Source organism: Rattus norvegicus, chromosome 3 (genome assembly GCF_036323735.1).
Source record: "Rattus norvegicus strain BN/NHsdMcwi chromosome 3, GRCr8, whole genome shotgun sequence".
Classification (NCBI taxonomy): Eukaryota; Metazoa; Chordata; class Mammalia; order Rodentia; family Muridae; genus Rattus; species Rattus norvegicus.
Window position 1 is genome coordinate 137697307 of NC_086021.1, and position 19926 is coordinate 137717232.

General features: G+C 46.3%; 1 protein-coding gene across 1 annotated transcript in view; it reads left to right on the forward strand.

The window, feature by feature from the left end:
• Tgm3 (transglutaminase 3) overlaps positions 1-19913 on the forward strand; it is a 35411-nt gene extending 15498 nt beyond the window's left edge. Inside the window, exons 6-13 of the mRNA NM_001108959.1 lie at positions 807-984; positions 1083-1218; positions 8934-9037; positions 9866-10111; positions 13256-13564; positions 15992-16149; positions 18926-19059; positions 19295-19913. Coding sequence (NP_001102429.1) covers positions 807-984; positions 1083-1218; positions 8934-9037; positions 9866-10111; positions 13256-13564; positions 15992-16149; positions 18926-19059; positions 19295-19442 — 1413 coding nt within the window. The 3' untranslated portion in view covers positions 19443-19913. The remainder of the gene's footprint in view (positions 1-806; positions 985-1082; positions 1219-8933; positions 9038-9865; positions 10112-13255; positions 13565-15991; positions 16150-18925; positions 19060-19294) is intronic.
• Positions 19914-19926: the final 13 nt, after the last annotated feature.

Genomic DNA, 19926 nt, shown 5'->3' on the forward strand with positions numbered 1-19926 from the left:
GGTACCTGTCGTCGACCTCAAAGACTGTTTTACTTCATCTATGACCCCCTCTCCACAGGTGGCTTGATGAACCCCAACACTGCATCCTTTGATATCATTCCATCCATAAGTACTGTAAAGGAAAGGGAAAAGGAGAACTCAGGCCTCCCAAGTCCTCATCCAGTGTCTGTCAATGCTGTCTCCCATTTGTGCTCCTTATAGAATCATATTTAAGTTGAATGAATAAATGAACAAATGGTTGAAAGAAGGAAGGGAGGCAGGGACAGAGGAAGGGAAGAAGAGAGGAAAGATGGACAGAAAGAAGAAAAAAAGGAAGGGCCATATTCCACCTTTTTTTTTTTGAGAAGTTATATGTTAAAGTTCTAAGTAAATTTTAGAAGACAGGCATACACACGTGTATGCGTGCACGCACACACACACACACACACACACACACATGCGCACACACACACATATGCACACACACACACACACACACACACACACACACACACACACACACAGCAAATAGAACTTCTGGGTCCTGTCTTGCTGCTGACAAACTGTGGAGTCTCCTGCTTCTTGTCATCCTGTAGTAAAGAACTGATGTCATTTGGGAGCAATCAGACATGGCCCATTAAACAAAATACCTCTAAACTCATAAGGGCCCCCCTCTAAGTGATTTGTTACAATTTTCATTATAGAGAGGAGCACTCAAGGCCCCACGGCTTCCTCACCTCCCATCTTGTGTTCTGACTTCTGTACACTTCTCCTATAGGCATGACATGGTATTAATTCATTTGGGACATGGGGATGTTTCTGTGCAGATTAATGCCAATGACGACAGCGGCGTTCTTTCTGGGAATTGGAGCGGTAACTACAGCGGTGGTGTAGACCCAAGAACCTGGAACGGTAGTGTGGAGATCCTCAAGAACTGGAAAAAATCTGGCTTCAGACCAGTCCAATTTGGCCAGTGCTGGGTCTTTGCTGGGACCCTCAACACAGGTAATTTGGGCGTGGTGTGCCTTTTATGGGTCTCTGGGCAGTAATGGGGTATTCTAAGTTACCATCAACAGTGTCCTCACAATGACCTTGGTTTGTAGTGCTGCGGTGCTTGGGGGTTCCCTCTCGGGTGATCACCAACTTCAACTCAGCTCACGACACAGATCGCAACCTCAGTGTGGATGTGTACTATGACGCCATGGGAAATCCCTTGGAGAAAGGCAGTGATAGCGTGTGGTAAGTGATGAGCCATTTCCCTGGGCACAGCGCCCCAAGTCTGAGGAAGTCTCCCCTGTTATCCTGGAACTCAGTTACACACTGGAACCAGAAAGGAAAGGAACGCACAAGCCAGGGCATTAGTTCCAAGTAGACGTGCTGCTGAGGCTAAACATGTACCTCGCTCGACCTACAATGGAGGTCTTGGGAAGGTCTGAGGCCAGTGGAAAACAGGCTCGGGAGCTCTGGGAGACCACTGGAGGTTTATAGCAGTCATTAGGCTTGGCTCCAGTTGAAAAGTTAAAAACTGAAGCTACTAATTTTCCAGCGAAGAATACAAATTTATCTTAATTCAAGCAACCAGTTACTTTTTGTTGTGGTTAGGTTTTGGGTTGGTTGGTTGGGTGTTTTGGTTTGTTTTGTTTTTTGAGGCAGAGAATCACTCTGCAGCCCACGATAACCTCAGGGCGTCCCTGCCTCCCTCCCAAGTGCTAGGACTGCAGGCATGCACCACATGTCCAGCTTGTTTCCTTAAACAAGACAAAGAGAACCCAATACATTTTCTCATAGCTTATATGCACTTATCAGGCATCTTAGTTGACAGAATAAAAACATTTATTCTGGGCTTCATGTAAAAATAAGAAAATGTATGCACTTAAGAGGCGTATAGTTCTAATCATAAATATGCCATAGTCACATGTAGCCGTATGCACACAGATATATAAATAATTTATAATAGATGCCAGCCAGAAGTAGATTACGTAAAGCTTTAAAATGTAAAATTACTTATAGCAATGTGTTTACAGTGTGTATATTATATATATAATACTGTTTAAGCTTACTATCATGATAGGTTAGTAACAGTCATTATCGATGGACTTTCTGTATAGATGCTTAGATATCTGTGGCTCTCTCACACACACAGTCAGTAATCCATGGCTTGAGTCAGGTTCAAAGGACACTTCAGCATAGTTGTTCACCAGTATCCACATGACTAGATGAACTTCAGAGCAGTTACCATTTTTGTCCAGCTTTAATCTTGTTTGTATAACAGGTTATTTACCATTTCCAGAATGAGAAGGTCCAGCTTTTCTAAACTGTGTTCAGTCTGACAGAAAATATGAAATAAAAAAGTGAGAAAGTTTTTAATCCAAACAAGCCACCCCATGCCGACAGCTGAACTAATAAAGTGTCCCTCCCCTCTACAGAACAGGGAACACATAAAATTCACCTACAGTCACATGGCTTGAGGTTTTCCAGGGACTTATATTGGGAGTCCCCACCCCTTTTTTTTTTCCAGATATACAGCTGTCTCCCTAGTGACATCAATACTAATGACAAAAGTCTTGTTTTCCAGCTTCCCCCAAATTAAAGTTTTTCTTCTTCCCAGTTTTTGTTTTGTTGTGGTGTCTGAAATCTTTCCACAGTCAGTTCTGATCACTGGGGAAACTGCTCCTCCAGAAGAGGAGACAGATGGCTGTGCAGGAGCAGCCTGGCGATCTCTGGACGAAGGTCCCTTTTGTTTTAGCCAGGCTGTGATGACCCATCACACCAGGAACTGCAAGGAATTAAGACTCAATTCCTCTCCTGAAAGCACTCACAGCAGTGTTGGGACAAGGGACAGGGCATTAGGTGTGATGTCCAGACCGATGAATGATTCAAATTAAGCCTTGTGGGAACCCAGGGAAGGAATCCTCAAGAGATGCTTCAACAAAAGAGAAATGTGGGGCTTTAAAATTGAGTTTATTTTCTTGGCAGCTTAGTAATTTATTCCAAATACAATCACCTTTAAGACAAGTAGAGCCTGAGAGAGACAGGCCTGGGTGGCCCCACCGCCATTCTGTTGTCTTTAAGGGAAGATTCCACATCTAGAATCAGGCTGTTCCTATGGGGTCTGTCACCTTTACTCTCATCCCACTACCGTCTCCAAACCCTTTCCCTGGCAGCAGTGTGCAGAGAACCAGGCCTGCATGGTGTTGTTAGGACAGAGTCCTGAGCCTTGTTTCCAGCTCTGCTACACACCTGCTGTGTACTTGTGCAAGTGCCTTGTGTTTCTGTTCCCAAGTTTCTCCTCCAGTGAAGCATTAGAGTTGGTCCAGGACGCGATTATCATCCAAGCCTCTTACAAGCTCTTATCAGTCTCAACCATATTCTTCTTCTCAGACCCTGTGTTTGGTGTGAGATCTAGCTGCTCCCTCCAGAAACCCACACGTCAAGCTCACCCAGGGAGAGCAGAATTGCTAACCTTTTATAGTAAGCACAGCTTAGTTTTAGGTAGAAAGACTTGGGCCTAAACCTTCATGTCGTAAATGTCAAAAGGTTTAGATTTAAACGGCTGTGCGTAGGCGCCTGACTTTGCAGGTGAGGCTGGGTCAGGAAGAGCTTAGCAACAGCTGATGCACAGCTGGATGCCAACTAGTGTTCTCCACGCTGACATTCACGTTCACAAACCAGGAGCTAGGACCTGGTATACTTCCAGACCCAACCTATAGGTGAGGAACCGAGACGCAGAGAAGTTGAATAATTTCCTCCAAAAGACATAACCAGAAGGTTGAGGTGCAATTTGAACTCAGACACTGAACTACAAAGCCCCAAATAATGCTGTTGCTCTTATCCCTGACTAAAGCTTGAGACATCCAACAGCTCCTATCTGGGTATTTTTCAAAGGAGGTTGGCAAGACATCACGGTGTGGAAGAGCAGGGTGGGTTCCTTGGCTCACTTTAAACAGTAAATAATGCTTCCCCATGAGACCAAACATACCTCAGGAGTGCCACAAAGAAAAATGACTTGCCCAAAGTCACACTGTGAATTTGTGACGAAGCTATGGTTAGAACATAATAGATTTCTATTACCACAAAGAACATCTGAGGGAGAGGGAGAGTCCTGGTCATCTTACAGAGGGGTGAAGAGGTGCCCACCAAGGGTTACATCCAGCCCTCTGTGTCTATCCACAGACTCACAGACTCTGAACTGGAAACATATGATAGACCTTTCCATCATTCCCTGAATGATATCATGTCCCTGTGGGTCACATTTACGCTGTACTAGGCATTATAGTCACCTAAAGGTGATGTAAAGAATATGATAGTATGATAATATATCGAATGCCTTTTGAACACTGTAGGATTTGGTTCGCCGAGGGGAGATATTGGAATGAGCCCCTTGTGGCCTGTACTTGTCTCGAGATGAGCAGCTAGGAGACAGACACTCTCACTGGATGGGAGACGCTCAGTTACTTTCTGTTGTTTTTATTGTCTGTGGGGTTTTTTTTTGTACTTAACTTCCCACCTACATATTGAAGGGCTGGGTTAAGCCTAATCTGCAGTTTCTTCCAGGGTCCCCTTTGTAGTCACACTTGCAGCCTCCAGCTGAGCACAGCTTCTCCCCAGGCCTAAGAGACAGGAGCTTTCCTGTCTGTCCACAGCCTTTGCTTCCCTCAGGAGCAGGAAACTTCGGGGGAACTTGATGTTGGTGGTTGTTATTGTTGCTGTTGTTGTTGTTGTTGTTGTTGTTGTTGTTGTTTTTGTTGTTGTTGTTGTTCTTAACCCAGATTCCTGTTGGACCACTGTGAAGGGGGAGGCTCTGGATACTATTCAATCAGATTGTCCACCCAATTATTAAGCAAAGTTGTCCAAGTTTTCTTGATGATTCTAGTTGCTTTTCTCTGTGTTCTCTCTCTCTCTCTCTCTCTCTCTCTCTCTCTCTCTCTCTCTCTCTCTAGTTGCATACAGGACACTATCTGTAGATTTTGCAGAGCTCCAAGGTAGGAAGCAGATGAGGACTGCCCTGCCCTGCCCTGCCCTGCCCAGGGAGTGGAGTATTCAAAGAAGAGCTGTTCGTCCCTATTCTTCTTCAGTGACCCACCGCTGTCTTCTCACACAGAGCTCTGCCTTTGAATTCCTGCCCCTACTAACCCTTAACCACTTGATCTACAAAGAGGTCACCAAGGCTAGGACAAGAGCCTTGTCCCCAAAGCCGTTCACATCAGCAAGCGTGACTCAGCACTTGCACTGGGGCACTGGGTGCCAAGAGGTTAAGAGCAGGGACTGTACTAGAGTGGTTTACAGGTTCACGTAAAGAGTAGTGGTTACAGAGTGAAAATGGATGCACGGGATGATACACAAGACACAGAGTAGCACTGAGTTCTGTTCAGCATACTCCCCAGATCTGGAAAGGGGTCCTGATGAGGCAGTAGCTGAGGCTGTGTTTACCTGCAGGAGAAACCGGGGTTTGAGACCACTTTCTAGGCAGAATCTCCTCACCCTAGGAACTTAAAAGTGACAGAGCTCAAGACAAGCCCAGAGTGGTGGCTCATAAACTTCCAACTTTGTATCACGACTAATGTAGATAGGGAGCTGGAGGGGCAGGCTTCCATGACTGCTAATAAACCTGCAGTCCTTCTGAGACGGGAAGTCTGGCTTTTCCAGAGCCTTTCTTCTCCAGTTAAAGAAAATTTCAGAATATAAGAAAAGTAAAACTCAACTATAGCCATATTGTTCACACATTTTAACATTTGACAATTTCCTACCCATTCTTTTTTTTTTTTTTTTTTTTTTTTGGTTCTTTTTTTCGGAGCTGGGGACTGAACCCAGGGCCTTGCGCTTCCCAGTCCTACCCGTTCTTTAATGCTTTCCGTTGATTGTATTATTAAGATACTACACTTTGCAAAGTTCAAGAACAAGATGGAACGGGTGATAGATGCAGCCTGCGTCCTGTCATGTCTCATAGATGGAAGCAGCCACTTCATGGCTTCTCTTATAGGGTTTGTTTGTTTGTTTGTTTTTTAGTGTGGGGACTGAGTTTAGAGTCCTTAAATGTTTTTATATTTATTATTTAACTCTCTCTCTCTCTCTCTCTCTCTCTCTCTCTCTGTGTGGTGTGATAGAGCTTGAACTCAGGACCTTGTGTATGTTAGGCAAGCATTGATACATAACCCTGCCCCTGTATTAGCACCTTTAATACTTGACTTTATAAAATGGAAGCCATTAACCATTCCTTTTTTTATGATTTGTAATCTGTGGCACCAAGAAAAGTGATTCCACAACTTACACTCAAGAAGTTCAAGTATAACAAAATTCAAGGGAGGGAAAGACAAACAAATATCACTATTACTAGGGAACATGATAATAGTTTAAACGTATGATGAATCATATTATATTTAAATAATTTACTTTTGAAGGATATTTAGTGGCAAGGGGGGCATGTTCGTAGCATACTATTTGCTCAAAAATATGTAATTAATTGGGGGTGTGGCTCACCTGTAGAATGCTTAAGTAGCAGGGGCAAGACCCTGGGCTCTAGGCTGGAGAGAAGGCTCAACAGGGAAAGGTGCTTTGCTGGAGTTACATCCCTGGAAGCCCTGTGATGAAGAGAGATCCAAGTCCCACAGCCTGTCCTCCAACTTCTGCATGCTCCCTGTGACGTGCGCACGCACGCACACACACACACACACACACACACACACACACACACACAGAGAGACTATACTGAAGGTAGTTAGAATATTTAACTTTCTATGCCACACTCTTCTGCTTATTGCCATTTTTATAGCATACAAAATCTAAATATTCATTTCTTTTCTAAGCATGCAAGCAATGAACAGTCTTCACAATTTTAAACAGTTTTAAAATATGAAACACTTCATAAACAATGTAACTTTTGTCCCGTGTGTGTTGTGTACACCCCAAACTGTTAATCTGGCTAACACAACAGAGGTATTAGAGAGTGACTGGGCCCAGTTTTTTCTATTGATGGGAACCAGACCCAGAGCCTCGAGCTCATTAGGTGAGTGCTCTGCCTCGGAGCTAAGTCCTTAACTTCCGTGCAGTTCATTTAGGAGTGAGTTTATTATTGTTCTGCGTGCGTGCATTTGGGGTGGAGTGCATGACACTGAGCACACGTGTCCATCAACATGAGAACTTTGTGGAGCTGACTCTGTCTCTCTCCCTTCACCTTCACACTGTTCCAAACTCCAGCTCAAGTCAACAGAGTTGTCTGACAACACCTTTACCACTGGTGCATCTCAGCAGCCCCAAGTAGTTTTATTTCAAAAGAACTCATACACACACACACACACACACACACACACACACACACGCACACACACACGTGTGCATTGTTTTCTACCTTGATTTTGTAAGTAATTTCCTGTTTTCATTTTAATTTAGAAAACATAATTGTTGATTTTGTTTTCTGTTTGTTTGTTTCTGTATTTTGTGGGGTTTGTTTTGGATTTTTGACATGTGTCACTATGTAGCACAATCTGGCCTAGAGTTCACCCCAGGATTACAGCCGTGTACTGCACTCGTAGCTTCCATTTGAGTTTCTTACTTTATGCTATATTAGATAACCTTCCCATGCTAGCTACTGCCTTCATTTTGCTTGGTATTTATTTTGCGGCTGTGTGATATTTTATTCATAGCTGTGCAACAATATACCTGGTTATTCCATCGGAAGTGAACTTTTTCTTCCAACATTCTTGCTCTCACAAGCCATGCTGGAGTGAGCACCTTAGTCCAGACAACCGTGCATAGTCATGAGTTTTCCCCTGGAGAAATCCCTCATGGTGGAAATACTGGCTTGGTGGGTATGCAAATTTTCAGAGTTTTTTTTTTTATACTCGTTGCCAAATTGCCCTCTGCAAAGGCCATACCAATTTAAATCCTCGCTGGGCTGTAGCAGTTGCTTTCTTTAATCTCTATTTAGCAGGCAGAATCTGGTTCTCTCGTTGCCATTTTAATCTTCTTTTAATAGCAGCGAGGTTAAAACTAGAACCATATGTTCAGTCACCGTGCTTATGAAAACTGTCGCTCTTTATTGGCATGTTTTTCTTTTATTTTGCTCTTATTAATCCATCCTATAACCGTAACATGGTGTTTCTGTGTAGCATATATGTTGTACCTGGTTTTTGGTTTTTCATCATCTTCTTTTTTTTCCTTTCCCATTTCCAGACATAATTGCAGCTGTCTGCAGATCTCTCTTCAAGTGTGTTTATCCTTCCTCCCTTTTAGCCTTTCTCCTAATATACTCATCCACCGAATTATTCAATTTCAGATATCGAGAAGGTGCAGTTAAAGCATTCCATTTGATTCTTCTAAAAATTTCTATTTATCTGCCAGAAGTCGCTCTCTTTTTGCTCTCTGTGAATATATCCACCACCACCACCACCACCACCACCACCACCACCACCACCACCACCCATGCCATTGATTCCGGTTAGAGTAGCTTCTTTAAAGACCTTGCCTGACAACTTCAACTGGTGATTGTCTTTTCCCTTGAGGCTGAATTACTGTAATTGCTGACCCTCTGTGTGTTGAGTTCTTTGGCTTATGCCCCAGGCATGCTGAATGGCTGCATTCTCTTATTGTGTCCTAGCAAACCCCTAGAAGGACGCAGCTCGCAAACTGCCTCAGTACAGTGGGAACAGCTCCACTCCATCATTTTTGTCACAAAACTTGATTTGTCTCCTGCACGTGTGGTTCATGGATCACAGACATGAGCAGTTTATAGATGAACTCGGAGCTCCTTTCCCTTTATTCTTACTTTTCAGAGCGGCCTCCTCACTGTCAACCCAGTGTCCCTGAGCCTCAGGTTACAGTGCTGGGGAGATTTCAGGGAGGTGATGCCCACCAAGACTAGCAGAATCTCTGGGGCAGGGAGTGCCTTCAGGGAGGATCTGCATTTGGTCAGAGAAGTGGTGCGCTCCTTCACCTGTTATGTGGCCTTCTGTCTGCAGGAATTTTCATGTCTGGAATGAAGGATGGTTCGTGCGGACTGACCTAGGTCCCTCATACAACGGATGGCAGGTGCTGGATGCCACCCCTCAGGAGAGAAGTCAAGGTAACCCTGCTGGAGCTGCTCTGAGCTTGCCCAGGGCCCTCTCTAGCTCCACAATGTGTACATCCCATTCTAATGGGATGAAGAATTTTCCTTATTTTGTGTTGCTTATGCTGTCATTTAAATGGATCCCTCCTCTGCAGCCCCTCCGGCTGTCGCTACCACTGGAGAGCCCTAGCATGTCAGGCAACAGGGAAAAGATACCCTCTCTTGTCAATAATTACTTCTTATCTCTGCCACCAGCAGCATGCCCTTTCAGGGTAGAAGCCCTGTGGATTCAGTCCTGTTATTCTTTATGTGACAGGCCCACGGCAATGGCTGCGGCTGCTGCTTCTGCTCCCTCCTGTGTACTTTCTGACGGGCTAGGCTCCCTTCAGACGGGTTGCCTTGCTCCTGCCTAGGGCATGGGCCTTTACTTTTGGTGAAGGTTGGGGTTAGAAACTCAGGGTCGGAAGGACCCCATGGACTAGATGTTCAGGAGAGATTTCTAGAAATAAAAAGTCAGTGCACCTCAGGGCCAGCATGATTTCAGAGGCAGAAAGGCAGCACTTCAGAGAAAGACCAGACTGACATCAGGTGGGTCTGCCAGGAGGGACACACAAGTCTTAAGTGGAATTGGACCAGGGACTTGGTACAGAATGATGGTGATGGGTAGGTGCTGTATGCCAGACCAATGGGTTACAGTTACAGCTGTCGTTTGGCTGAAGTAAAGGCAGAGGGGTGCTATATTGTCACATCAGGATGCCCCCCAGGGTTAGATCCTAGCCAGGCTGGAGTAGATGGACCTAGCCATGGTTTTTGTGCACCTAAACTCTACATCCTGGCCATCAGGTGTGTTCCAGTGTGGTCCTGCTTCCGTTAATGCAATCAAAGATGGTGAGGTGGACCAGAACTTCGACATGATCTTCATCTTCGCGGAGGTTAACGCTGATCGCATCACTTGGATCTACAATAATAGGGATGGCAGCCAGAAGCAGAATTCTGTGGATACTTACTCCATTGGCAAATACATCAGCACCAAGGCAGTAGGCAGCAACTCTCGCATGGATGTCACGATCAAGTACAAGCACCCAGAAGGTAAGATCGATGCATGGAACCATGCCACATGGGGCTTGGTGATGGGTGGACAGCTTTGAGAACGGCAGGAAAAAGCCTTTACCCGACACTTCTACATCTCCACTAGTTCTACAGAAACGGCAGGATGTCTCATGTGCTCAGCGGTTGTTTTCAGTAGGGACAGAGCATCAAGGACAGTTACAATACCTGGGGGAGTTAGCATCAGAGCACGGACAAGTGTAAGCCCAGCCCACCTCCAGATAAATTCTTTTTCAATTGTCAACTGAAGTGATGTTACTGTGATTGAACATCACAAGGAGAGGCATGGTCCTCAAGGCCTTGGGACACATTTCTCTATCAGTGTCTAGTCTCCAAGAACATGGACAGAGGATGCCATCTCAGCAAACAAACAGACAAAGAAACTCAGGGATGTGTGCTTGTGCCATCTACATGCATAGCTGCATCCCCTAAGAAGCCCGAGGTATGATTGTGGAGGAGGCTAATGCCATGGTCCCTGAAATTGCCATCACTATACGGCTGCTGTCCTCTTACAGTAACCTAGGAAGGCTGAGGTCACTCCGAAGTTGCTTTGGGGACCAGCAGCATAGCAGTTCTCAAGGATGGAAAAAAGCTCCCCGTTTAGAAGTGTAGTTCGGGGTCTGGGGATTTAGCTCAGTGGTAGAGCACTTACCTAGGAAGCGCAAGGCCCTGGGTTCGGTCCCCAGCTCCGGAAAAAAAAGAACCAAAAAAAAAAAAAAAAAAAAAAAGAAGTGTAGTTTGGCTTTAGAAACAGCCCAGAGTAACTTAGCAGTTGCTCTGGCAGGCCATGAGCACTCTCTAATTGATCAATTGATCCTTACAGTCAGTCTCTAGGAAGGGGGAGAGGGTAAAACAAAGGTGTCCTAGACGCGCCTACAGTGCTCCTGAAAGCAGACCAAATCTCCGACGACTGCTGGCTATTGGTGTTGGTGCTCACAGGAGAACACTGACTCGAGAAGGTGGAGTCTAACTCCAAGGCCAGAGGTGTCCACTTTAGGTACCAGTGGGTGGACACTTTATGGTCTGTAAACACTGTTGAAATTCTCTGAAATTGAAATGGACTTGTTTGAGAACGGTAGAGCACTGGGAGGAGAGCGTGCATGCTGTAGTAAACCATCTCACAACGTTCGCAAGCCTGAATGCCTGCTCCAGGTACCCTGTAGACAACACACAGCAGATGGTGTCCCTGGAGAGGCAGGTGCCAGGCTGGTAATTTCAATAGCATAGTGTAGGACAAGCACAGGGAACAAGAAACAAATAAGCCAGGACAGAAGGCAACACTCAGTCCTACCTACCACTTATAACAGGCTTCATAGGATCTCTGACTTTCTTGTCCCCCTGCCAACAAAACAAGAAAAGCAATGTCTCTCTTGGGTCAGATTTCAATACGAAAATGCACACAAAGTACAGTGTTTGGCACACAGTGAGGACGGAATGTCTAGGATGGTGATCTCCATCCATTTGGATACCCTCCTCCATTTGGATACTGCCTTCCTGCAGACTATTTTTGTTCAGGTACTGCTTACCTGACTGTATGAGCCTGTGGCTTTCCCTGTCACTCTCGCACGTTGATCCTGTTTCTCTGAATTCCTAGCAACCTTCTAAGCAATAGGGAGAGGCCTAGTAGATGCTCCCTCCGGGGACAGAGGCAGTACCTGTGTTCATGCCTGACAGCAGGCTGGGAGAGCTGTCTGATGTTACCCAGATCTTCTTGCCTAATGATGCCAGTAGTTGATTCTCAGAGAGCCCCAGGCAGGAAAAGCTCATAAAATGGGTCGCTAAGCATTTGCACAATAGCAGTGCTGTGGTGAGAAAACAGCAGCAGGAAGCATAGTCTTGAGTAAGCTTAGCAGGTGACCTATATAGGCCCTGGAACCTCCTAGGGCAAATGCCTGCTTCAAGGACTCAGGCAGAGAGGCTCAGAGGCTCAGCACAGCCTTCAGCTCTGGGTGTGGACTGACAGCTCAGCTAGAGAATGGAAGGGCGTCCAGAGGAACCTGACCCTCCAGGAGCTCTCAAGCCTGGTAATCTAGCCACTTGCTTGCAACAGGGTGGGTACAAGGGAGGATCCTTAGACCAGGCTCCAGATCCCTGGAGATGAGCCCCTCCCTTTCTTCATCCAAATCCCAGACCAAACCAGTAGCTTCTCTTAGATGGCATGAACCTCTGAAGTCCCCACCAGGACATTCACATAACTCATGGAAAGGATTCGCTAACTTTTACTTATCTTAAGCCTTCTGGTTTACTTTGAAATTTTCACAAGTTGGTTGGGGGAAAGCCTAAGGGGCCATAAATATCAACTCTTCTATCGTCTTGGGAGGCCAAAACCTTCTGCTGTATGGTACATGTGTCTGCAGGTCAAAGCCAGGAGTGGATAGTGAACTGCTTAGTCAGCCTGAGCTTGGAGTTGTTTGCTCTGTTCCCAGTATGCCACAAGCCTTTAGGGTGTCACCCATGCTGTCCTCTCACTACTTCTGCTGCCATTGGCGGCAGGACCTACAGAGTCAGGCAACGCACCCTTGATTTGAACTCTTGCATTTTGGGGACTCCAAACTTCTCAGCAATTCAAACTAGCCATGACTTCAGACCATACCAGCCTCAGGATGTTCTTGCTGACGTGCACAGACAAAAGTGTCACTTGTTGACTCTCAAAGTGCCTCCAGACACGAGCCTGGGGAATGTGAGGAAGTGATTTGGGGTTCTTTCTCATGACTCTGGCTTTGCTTATGAATTCGTTCTCACTCCTCTCCAGTTCAGTTTTGCAGTTTGCTTTTAAACAATTGATTTGTTCTTCAAGTCTTAGGGAAAGACCTTCTGTCTAAAGAAAGAGATGGGAGGAAAGAGGGAGGGAGAGTAATGTTTGCAGAGACTGACCTAGCTTTCCTCGTGGTTTCCTGAGAGTAAAGACTTGACTGAAAAAGGACCAGAGACCAGCCTTATACTAAGAAAGGTTAATGGAGACCTGACAAGATTAGACACATGCTGGGAGCATCTTGAGCAGGGGGACGTGGTGCCAATGTTAGATCGAGGTCACTTTCTGGTGGGTCATGTGTCCGTTGTCTGAAATGGAGCTACACCCCTGAGGTATGCCCATGTTTTGATTTTGTTTCTCTCGCCAACACACAGGTTCCAAGGAGGAAAGACAAGTGCAGCAAAAGGCTATGAACAAACTCAAACCTAATGCATCTTTTGGCGCAACGTCTTCGAGGGGTCCCCAGGGGGAAGAAAAGGAGCCCAGCATTTCTGGGAAGTTCAAGGTCACTGGGGTACTGGCAGTAGGCAAAGAAGTCAGTCTGGCCCTGATACTCAAAAACACGACTAGTGATAGGAAGACAGTGACAACAAATATGACAGCCTGGACCATCGTCTACAATGGTACCCTTGTCCACGAAGTGTGGAAGGACTCTGCCACAATATCCTTGGATCCTGAAGAAGGTAACTCATCCTGTAGTTGGTGGGACTTAATCAATCTAGGGCCCAAAAGAGTTGGTCAGTGATGGAATCTACTGCTTTCGGTGGGTCTGCTGACTGGACAGAGTAGTCAATGGCCTCTGTGAGTAAGCCTTAGTTCTGATGCTCTGGAGGTTGGCCGTCCTATGAGCAAGGCCAGTCATTGTGGTGCTAACAATGTTTATTACGCCCTCGCAGAGGAAGAAGGAAGGATCAGCAGTTCATAGCCATGCAGTGTCCTATATGGGTTTTTGCCACCCTGCAAGGTTTTCAGAGTGAATGTAACCTCATCTGACTTTCTTTAAAAAGGGGGTGATTTCAAGCCTCATGTTACAGAGGTGAATAGAAGGCTTTAGATACTTGTGACTTGCTTGTGCCAGGGTGATTAAGGGAAGTGCTGAGGTCTTGGTCCTTGTTTTCCTGATGTCAAGCCCAATGTCACCTCCTGTTTGCTAGGTTTTATAGCTGCTGTCCTGCTCTTATACCCCACCCCCAGTCCTCTTGTAGGTTTGACTTTGGATGGTTTTCGAAAGATCCTGGGTCTTATATCCTTGTCCCATGTTGCCCACAGCTTCCAGGCTCTTGAGTATAGTTTCCTGATGACAGGGACGGTTTTTCTTGGAGATCTAAGCATTTGGGAGGTTCAGTGACTTGTTGCTCCAGGGCAGCAGAGATGGGAAGAGAACCAGGCAGAGCAGAGGGAGACTGATTCTGTGGGATTAGAATGTAGGTGTGTGCCGGCATTGGCAAAATCCTGGAGCTGTTATGAAAAGTTTGGGCTGACAAAGCAGATTGACAAGGGTGGGGTGACTATTTGCTTCACATCAAGAATTAATAGAAACTGGTTAATTATATAGCCGGTCCTGAAAGAATCCCGAGGGAAAAAATGAGCTGCATTGCTCCTGCTAAAAGACAGAATCCTTTCACAGCTTGTCTTCCAGCAGAAATGTCAATGTCAGAAACAACTGTTACTGTTATTTACCCCTGACACTTAAAAAAAGGAGCCCAGGGTCTCCTGGATGCTAGGCAAGAAGGTTACCATAGCATAGGACTACATGCTTCTGTAGGCCAAAAATATTTCATATGAATGGGGAAAACATTTTAATCCTCTATAAAACAAAACAAAACAAAACAAAAAACAAGCAAACAAAAACCCAGCAGAGTGGCACGGAAAGCAGGTAAAGTGGCCCTGGAATTCTGACGCTCAGGTACTTCCTAGATCGACCTGAGTGAGTCTCATTCCCTCTCTGAGTCTCAAAGTCAGACCACTAAGAAGGCTGTATCAAATGATTCAGGGATTCCGTCTCCGCATTAGGGACAGCTGTGCCAATCCACTCAGTGGAAGAGAAGGGAACTTTCTCCTAGCTGTCTTACCCCCAAGGCCATGGAGCACAACTGTGGGAAGGAAATCGATGCCCACGACCATCTAGAAAGGGAAAGTCCCCACGATCTGCAGTGTTGGGAGGTTTTGTGGAGTGAAAGCATAGCTCACTGATAGAGTATATGCTTAGCATGCACAAGGCCCTGGATCCTGTCTCCAGCACCACAGAGGGAGTCTTTGAAGCCTAGAGAGAAGCCAGAGGAGGAAATCCCATTAAGGGAAAACCCACAAGTCAGAGTGTGGCGGAAACAACCCCGATGTATGTATAGACCGATGAGAAAGTGCAGGATGTTTTTTAAGGAAGAAGTGCCTTTTGCACAGTTCGGGCAGGGCCAAGTTGAGAGTCTGAACTTTATCCCCGAGATGGTAAGAAATCATGGAAGGCATAAGAGGAGCAACATGACTTAGAAACCCTCGTGTGGCCTTTCGGCTTTGCCTTCCGTGAGTGTGGACTGCTCTGAAGCTAGAGCACCTGGAGGGAGGAGGCCGAGGACACTGTCACTCTAGAATCACAGCTTATTAGATGACTGGGAGAACTGAGGCACTTAGCCAATGCCTTGGCCTCCCTGCCTAGTCATTACTGTGTTGTCACCCGGATTGCCACTGCCATTAGGCAATAGCATCCTTCTTCCCCTGTCTCTTCCAAGGAAACTCATCCTCTGACATTTCCCAGGCCTGGGAGGGGCAGCTGCACTTCAGACCTTCAAGTCCCTCTTTTTTGCATGCAAGCTTGCTTGCTTGCATCCTGAAACCTCCTTGGTCCCTTACTCTAACCTCCTCACCTCCCGATTAAAAAAAAAAAAAGTCCAAAACCACAAACCCACAACCAAACCACAAAACCAAAACCAACAAAACCACAAACTCAACAACAACAACCAAAAAAACCCCACAAAACCTCAGAGCGGAAGGCTTTGAAAGCAATAGGTGACCATACAACCCTCCCGCCTGCTCAGCCCACCTCAGCTCAATTCCAAAGAGGATCTCAGAGCTCGGCTTCACGCTCAGCCCACCCCACTCCCTTCTCCCTTCAGAAATACAGTATCCAGTGAAGATTGCATACTCTCAGTATGATAGATACCTAAAGGCAGACAACATGATCCGGATCACAGCCGTATGCAAGGTGCCTGATGAGGCTGAGGTGGTCGTGGAGCGGGATGTCATCCTGGACAACCCCACTTTGACCCTGGAGGTAAGACGATGGGAAGGGTGCCTCCCCCGGTCCAGAAGCCCCACTAGCCACCAGGAAGTGAGCAGAAAAGGCAGAGTTTTCCCTAAGGAGGTACCTAAGAACCTCGAGGATCTGGCTACCCTTTGCCTACTGTTTCTGTATATAGTGCTTGCTTCTTCCTATGTAATCAATCCCACTGCCGGCTTCCTGAGTCCCCACGGATCCAGGAAATTGTGTCTGCCCTGGTTCCACCTCTCCTAAGCTTCCTGCCCCCTAGTTTCTAGGAGCTCAGGAAAGGGGCCCAGGGTGTTCACTGTGATACAGGGTCCCATTTCTTATGTGGCTACTGCTTTGCTGTCCTGTTCAGTCCACTGTGCTTCAGGACAGGGGCGGTCCCACCTCAGGACTAGACAGTCACTGTGGGGCAGTAGTTCCAATCTCGAGCCTTACTCCTGAAGAGACCTGGCCTTGTATCTGGGCTCCAGCATTTGTCAGCATGGAAAGTGGGCAAGCCCTTTAGCTAAGTCTGTTGCTCCAGTTCTGTCAGAGGGATGAGAAGATGCTTTCCTTGCAGGGTGTCACTTCCTCCGGTAGCCACACATGACAGGACATTCTAAACGTTTGTCCCACTGAAAGCACACCTTCGTATAACAATTTGTGCCCCTGTCTGATAGGCAGTGCCAGTGGAGCCAATGTTAATGCTGTTCCGGGGTTATCTCACCACCTCAAACAGCAACGGCATCTTCCATGGGTCATGACTACAGCATGACCGGGCTGCCATTCCTCTGAGGGAAGCTGTTGTCAGTTCCTGTATGGCTCCTGCATGGTGCAGCCTCTTTTGCTTCACAAGGAGTTTTCAAGAAGCTCTCCCGGTCTGTCTCTGAGATATGACTGACAACTGAGTGTTTTCTCCGACTCCCAAAGCTGGGAGACAATACTTGGTGGTGACTCAGCTCAGCTATAAAGATATTTTGTCCTAAGAGGATGAGCATTTAAATTAAGTTAGTTCCCCCCGCCCCATTTATCCTTTATCCTCAAACATCCTTACATGGTCATCTTTTGTTCATATTCAATTTTTGGATTTCTGTATGATGTCTGATTTATCTTTAAAGACACTATAACATCTTTATCACTGATGCTGTCAAGATGAAGGCCGTACTGAATTTCCTTCAGTGTTTATGAGATACACCAATTATCCTTCTCTCAAACACACCCTCCCCTCCTGTTGAGATGCTAGAAAAGAGAAATATTTTTGATCACTAAATAAGTCGATGTGTGGTTCACTCAGAGCAGTGTCAGAGGTTCAAACTCGTGAAGGGAATCTATAGAAAAAGATAATATTCTAGATAGAATTCTTTTATCTCGTCTAACAGTCTTGTCAGTCACACCCTGCTAGCTCATCTACTGATGGGCAATTAACATGGGCTAACCTGGGGACCTTACACCGTGGGATATGGGTAATTAACATGGGCTAACCTGGGGACCTTACATCATGGGATCGGAAATAAAATCTGAATGTTTTTCCAAAGGAGTGAGAGCATTCAAGTTCATGTCTAGTGTTCCACATCCAGTACGCTGCTTGCATTTATAGACCAACTTAATATAACAATAAAGAAGCAGACACTTGAAAATTAAAGAGTGTGTTTATAGGCTTGCTGATAAACAACCATAGAGAAATAAATGTACAGATGCATGCGTTTAACGTCAGCAGTGACAAGAGCACAGAGCACTGCTTTCTCTTCGGATTATTCCATACGCTTTGAATTCCCAGGGAGAGGTGACAGTAATCACAACGTGTACTATGTTTCACTTATTCAGAGTATGCTGTGATATATTGCAATGTCTGTCAAAAAAAAAATAGTCTAGGCTTTGGGACCAGGAAGGCCCTTTTGTTTCCCAGTGTGTGAGTTTCTCAAGCTGTCAAATTAGTCTGAACCTGCCCTATTACACCGTACAGGGGTAGCCACGAGCACTAACCACAAGAAAAACAAACAACAAACTAACTAATAACTAACTAACTAATAACTAACTATCTAATAACTAACTAACTAACTAATAACTAATAACTAACTAACTAATAACTAACTAACACAACAGCCTCCAGGGTTCTCAAAGGCAGCCATGCAGTTTCAGCATTTATTTCCAAAACACTGTCTTCCTTTCCGTGACGTCATTTGTTCCTTACTAGACAGGGAGATAATTAATTTTCCCTCCTGACCAGCTATGTCTGCCCAGATCATGGCCGATACTTAGCAGCTAAAAACAGTCCTCACCTTTCGGTGTGAGTAAGTAGTTTGTTTTGCTTATATGGCCCCAAATCCTGCTGTCATTTTCTATGACTCCAGCCTCCCGAGTGTACGTACACACACACACACACACACACACACACACACACACACCCACACCAAAAATATTTTTAAGAAGATAAAAACCACTAATGAGTAGAAGGTTCAAGCAAACTAGCTGGCCGTGGACTGTCCCGAGAAGCAGGAGCTGCCCGTTCTGGATGACCTGAGCTAGGGTTGTGAGCTTGTCTCAGTATGCTTCCAGTCACAGAGAACAACACAGGTCTCTCTGTCTGAGCTGACTCCCACAGATAGTGTGGGGATCACAGCAGTGTTTTGGTACCCCACATGGAGGTTAGGATAGCATCTAATACTCATGGCTGAGTGGAATGGCCTTCCTTTCTACATCCTCGGCAGTATTTCTCTCTCACCCTATCGTCATGGTCAGCTCTCACAGGGTAGCAGGCAGGGCCCACATACCTAGCATCTTAACTCATGGGCCCTCCCTCCAGGTGCTGGACCAGGCTCAGTTACGAAAGCCGGTGGTCGTGCAGATGCTTTTCTCCAACCCCCTGGATGAACCAGTGAAGAACTGTGTGCTGATGGTGGAAGGCAGTGGCCTGCTGCGTGGCAGCCTCAAAATCGAGTGAGTCCGGGACTGAAGCAGCTTTGTGGGGATGGCCAAGAGTCGACAGGAGGGCCTGCTCAGAGCCTTTAGGTAGTAGACGGGCAGAGAGTACCCTCTGGCCTTGAATCTTCATTCTTTGTGGGCCTTGGTACTCAGGACTCTGCATTTGGTTTGGAGTCTATCAAACTTGAAGTCTAATTGCAAATGCTAAACTCTGGTCTTCCACACTAATCTGTGAATCCTTCCCCATCAGTGTGCCGGCCCTGCGCCCCAAGGAGAAGTCCCGGGTCCGATTTGAGATTTTCCCCACTCGGATTGGCATCAAGCAACTGCTGGCCGACTTTTCCTGCAATAAATTCCCTGCAATCAAGGCCATGCTGGTCATTGAGGTGTCCGAGTGACCGGCCTAGCGGCACTCCCACAGAGCTGGGTAACACAGACCAGACAGTGCTCTCCTGTGGAGTGAAACTGTTACCTATGCTGTCCAGCCTGAGAAGTCCTCCATGTCCCCAAGGCTGCCAGACATGGACTTCCAGCAAGCCCCCATACCCAACCCCCCTCACTTCAAGCTAGGCCAGGTTGCCTCTGGTCTGGGACTTGATCAGTTTTGCACATTTCCTGATTGCCTTCCTGTTCTGTGAACCCTTGACCCTGTCGATCCCTTATACCCGGCACTGCTGCGAACAGAACAGCACCGAACAGCACCAGAGCTCAACACATTGGGAAGAAGCCAGCCTGGACCGCTTGCTGATCCCAGCCTGCAATTCGGATACCCTGTTCCTCCCTCAGCCTCCACGGAAGGCGGGGAGTATTATATACCACACCACTCACATCCTTACAGTCGTAATAAATGCCAAACAAGTGCAATCCTCCAACAGCCGTTCC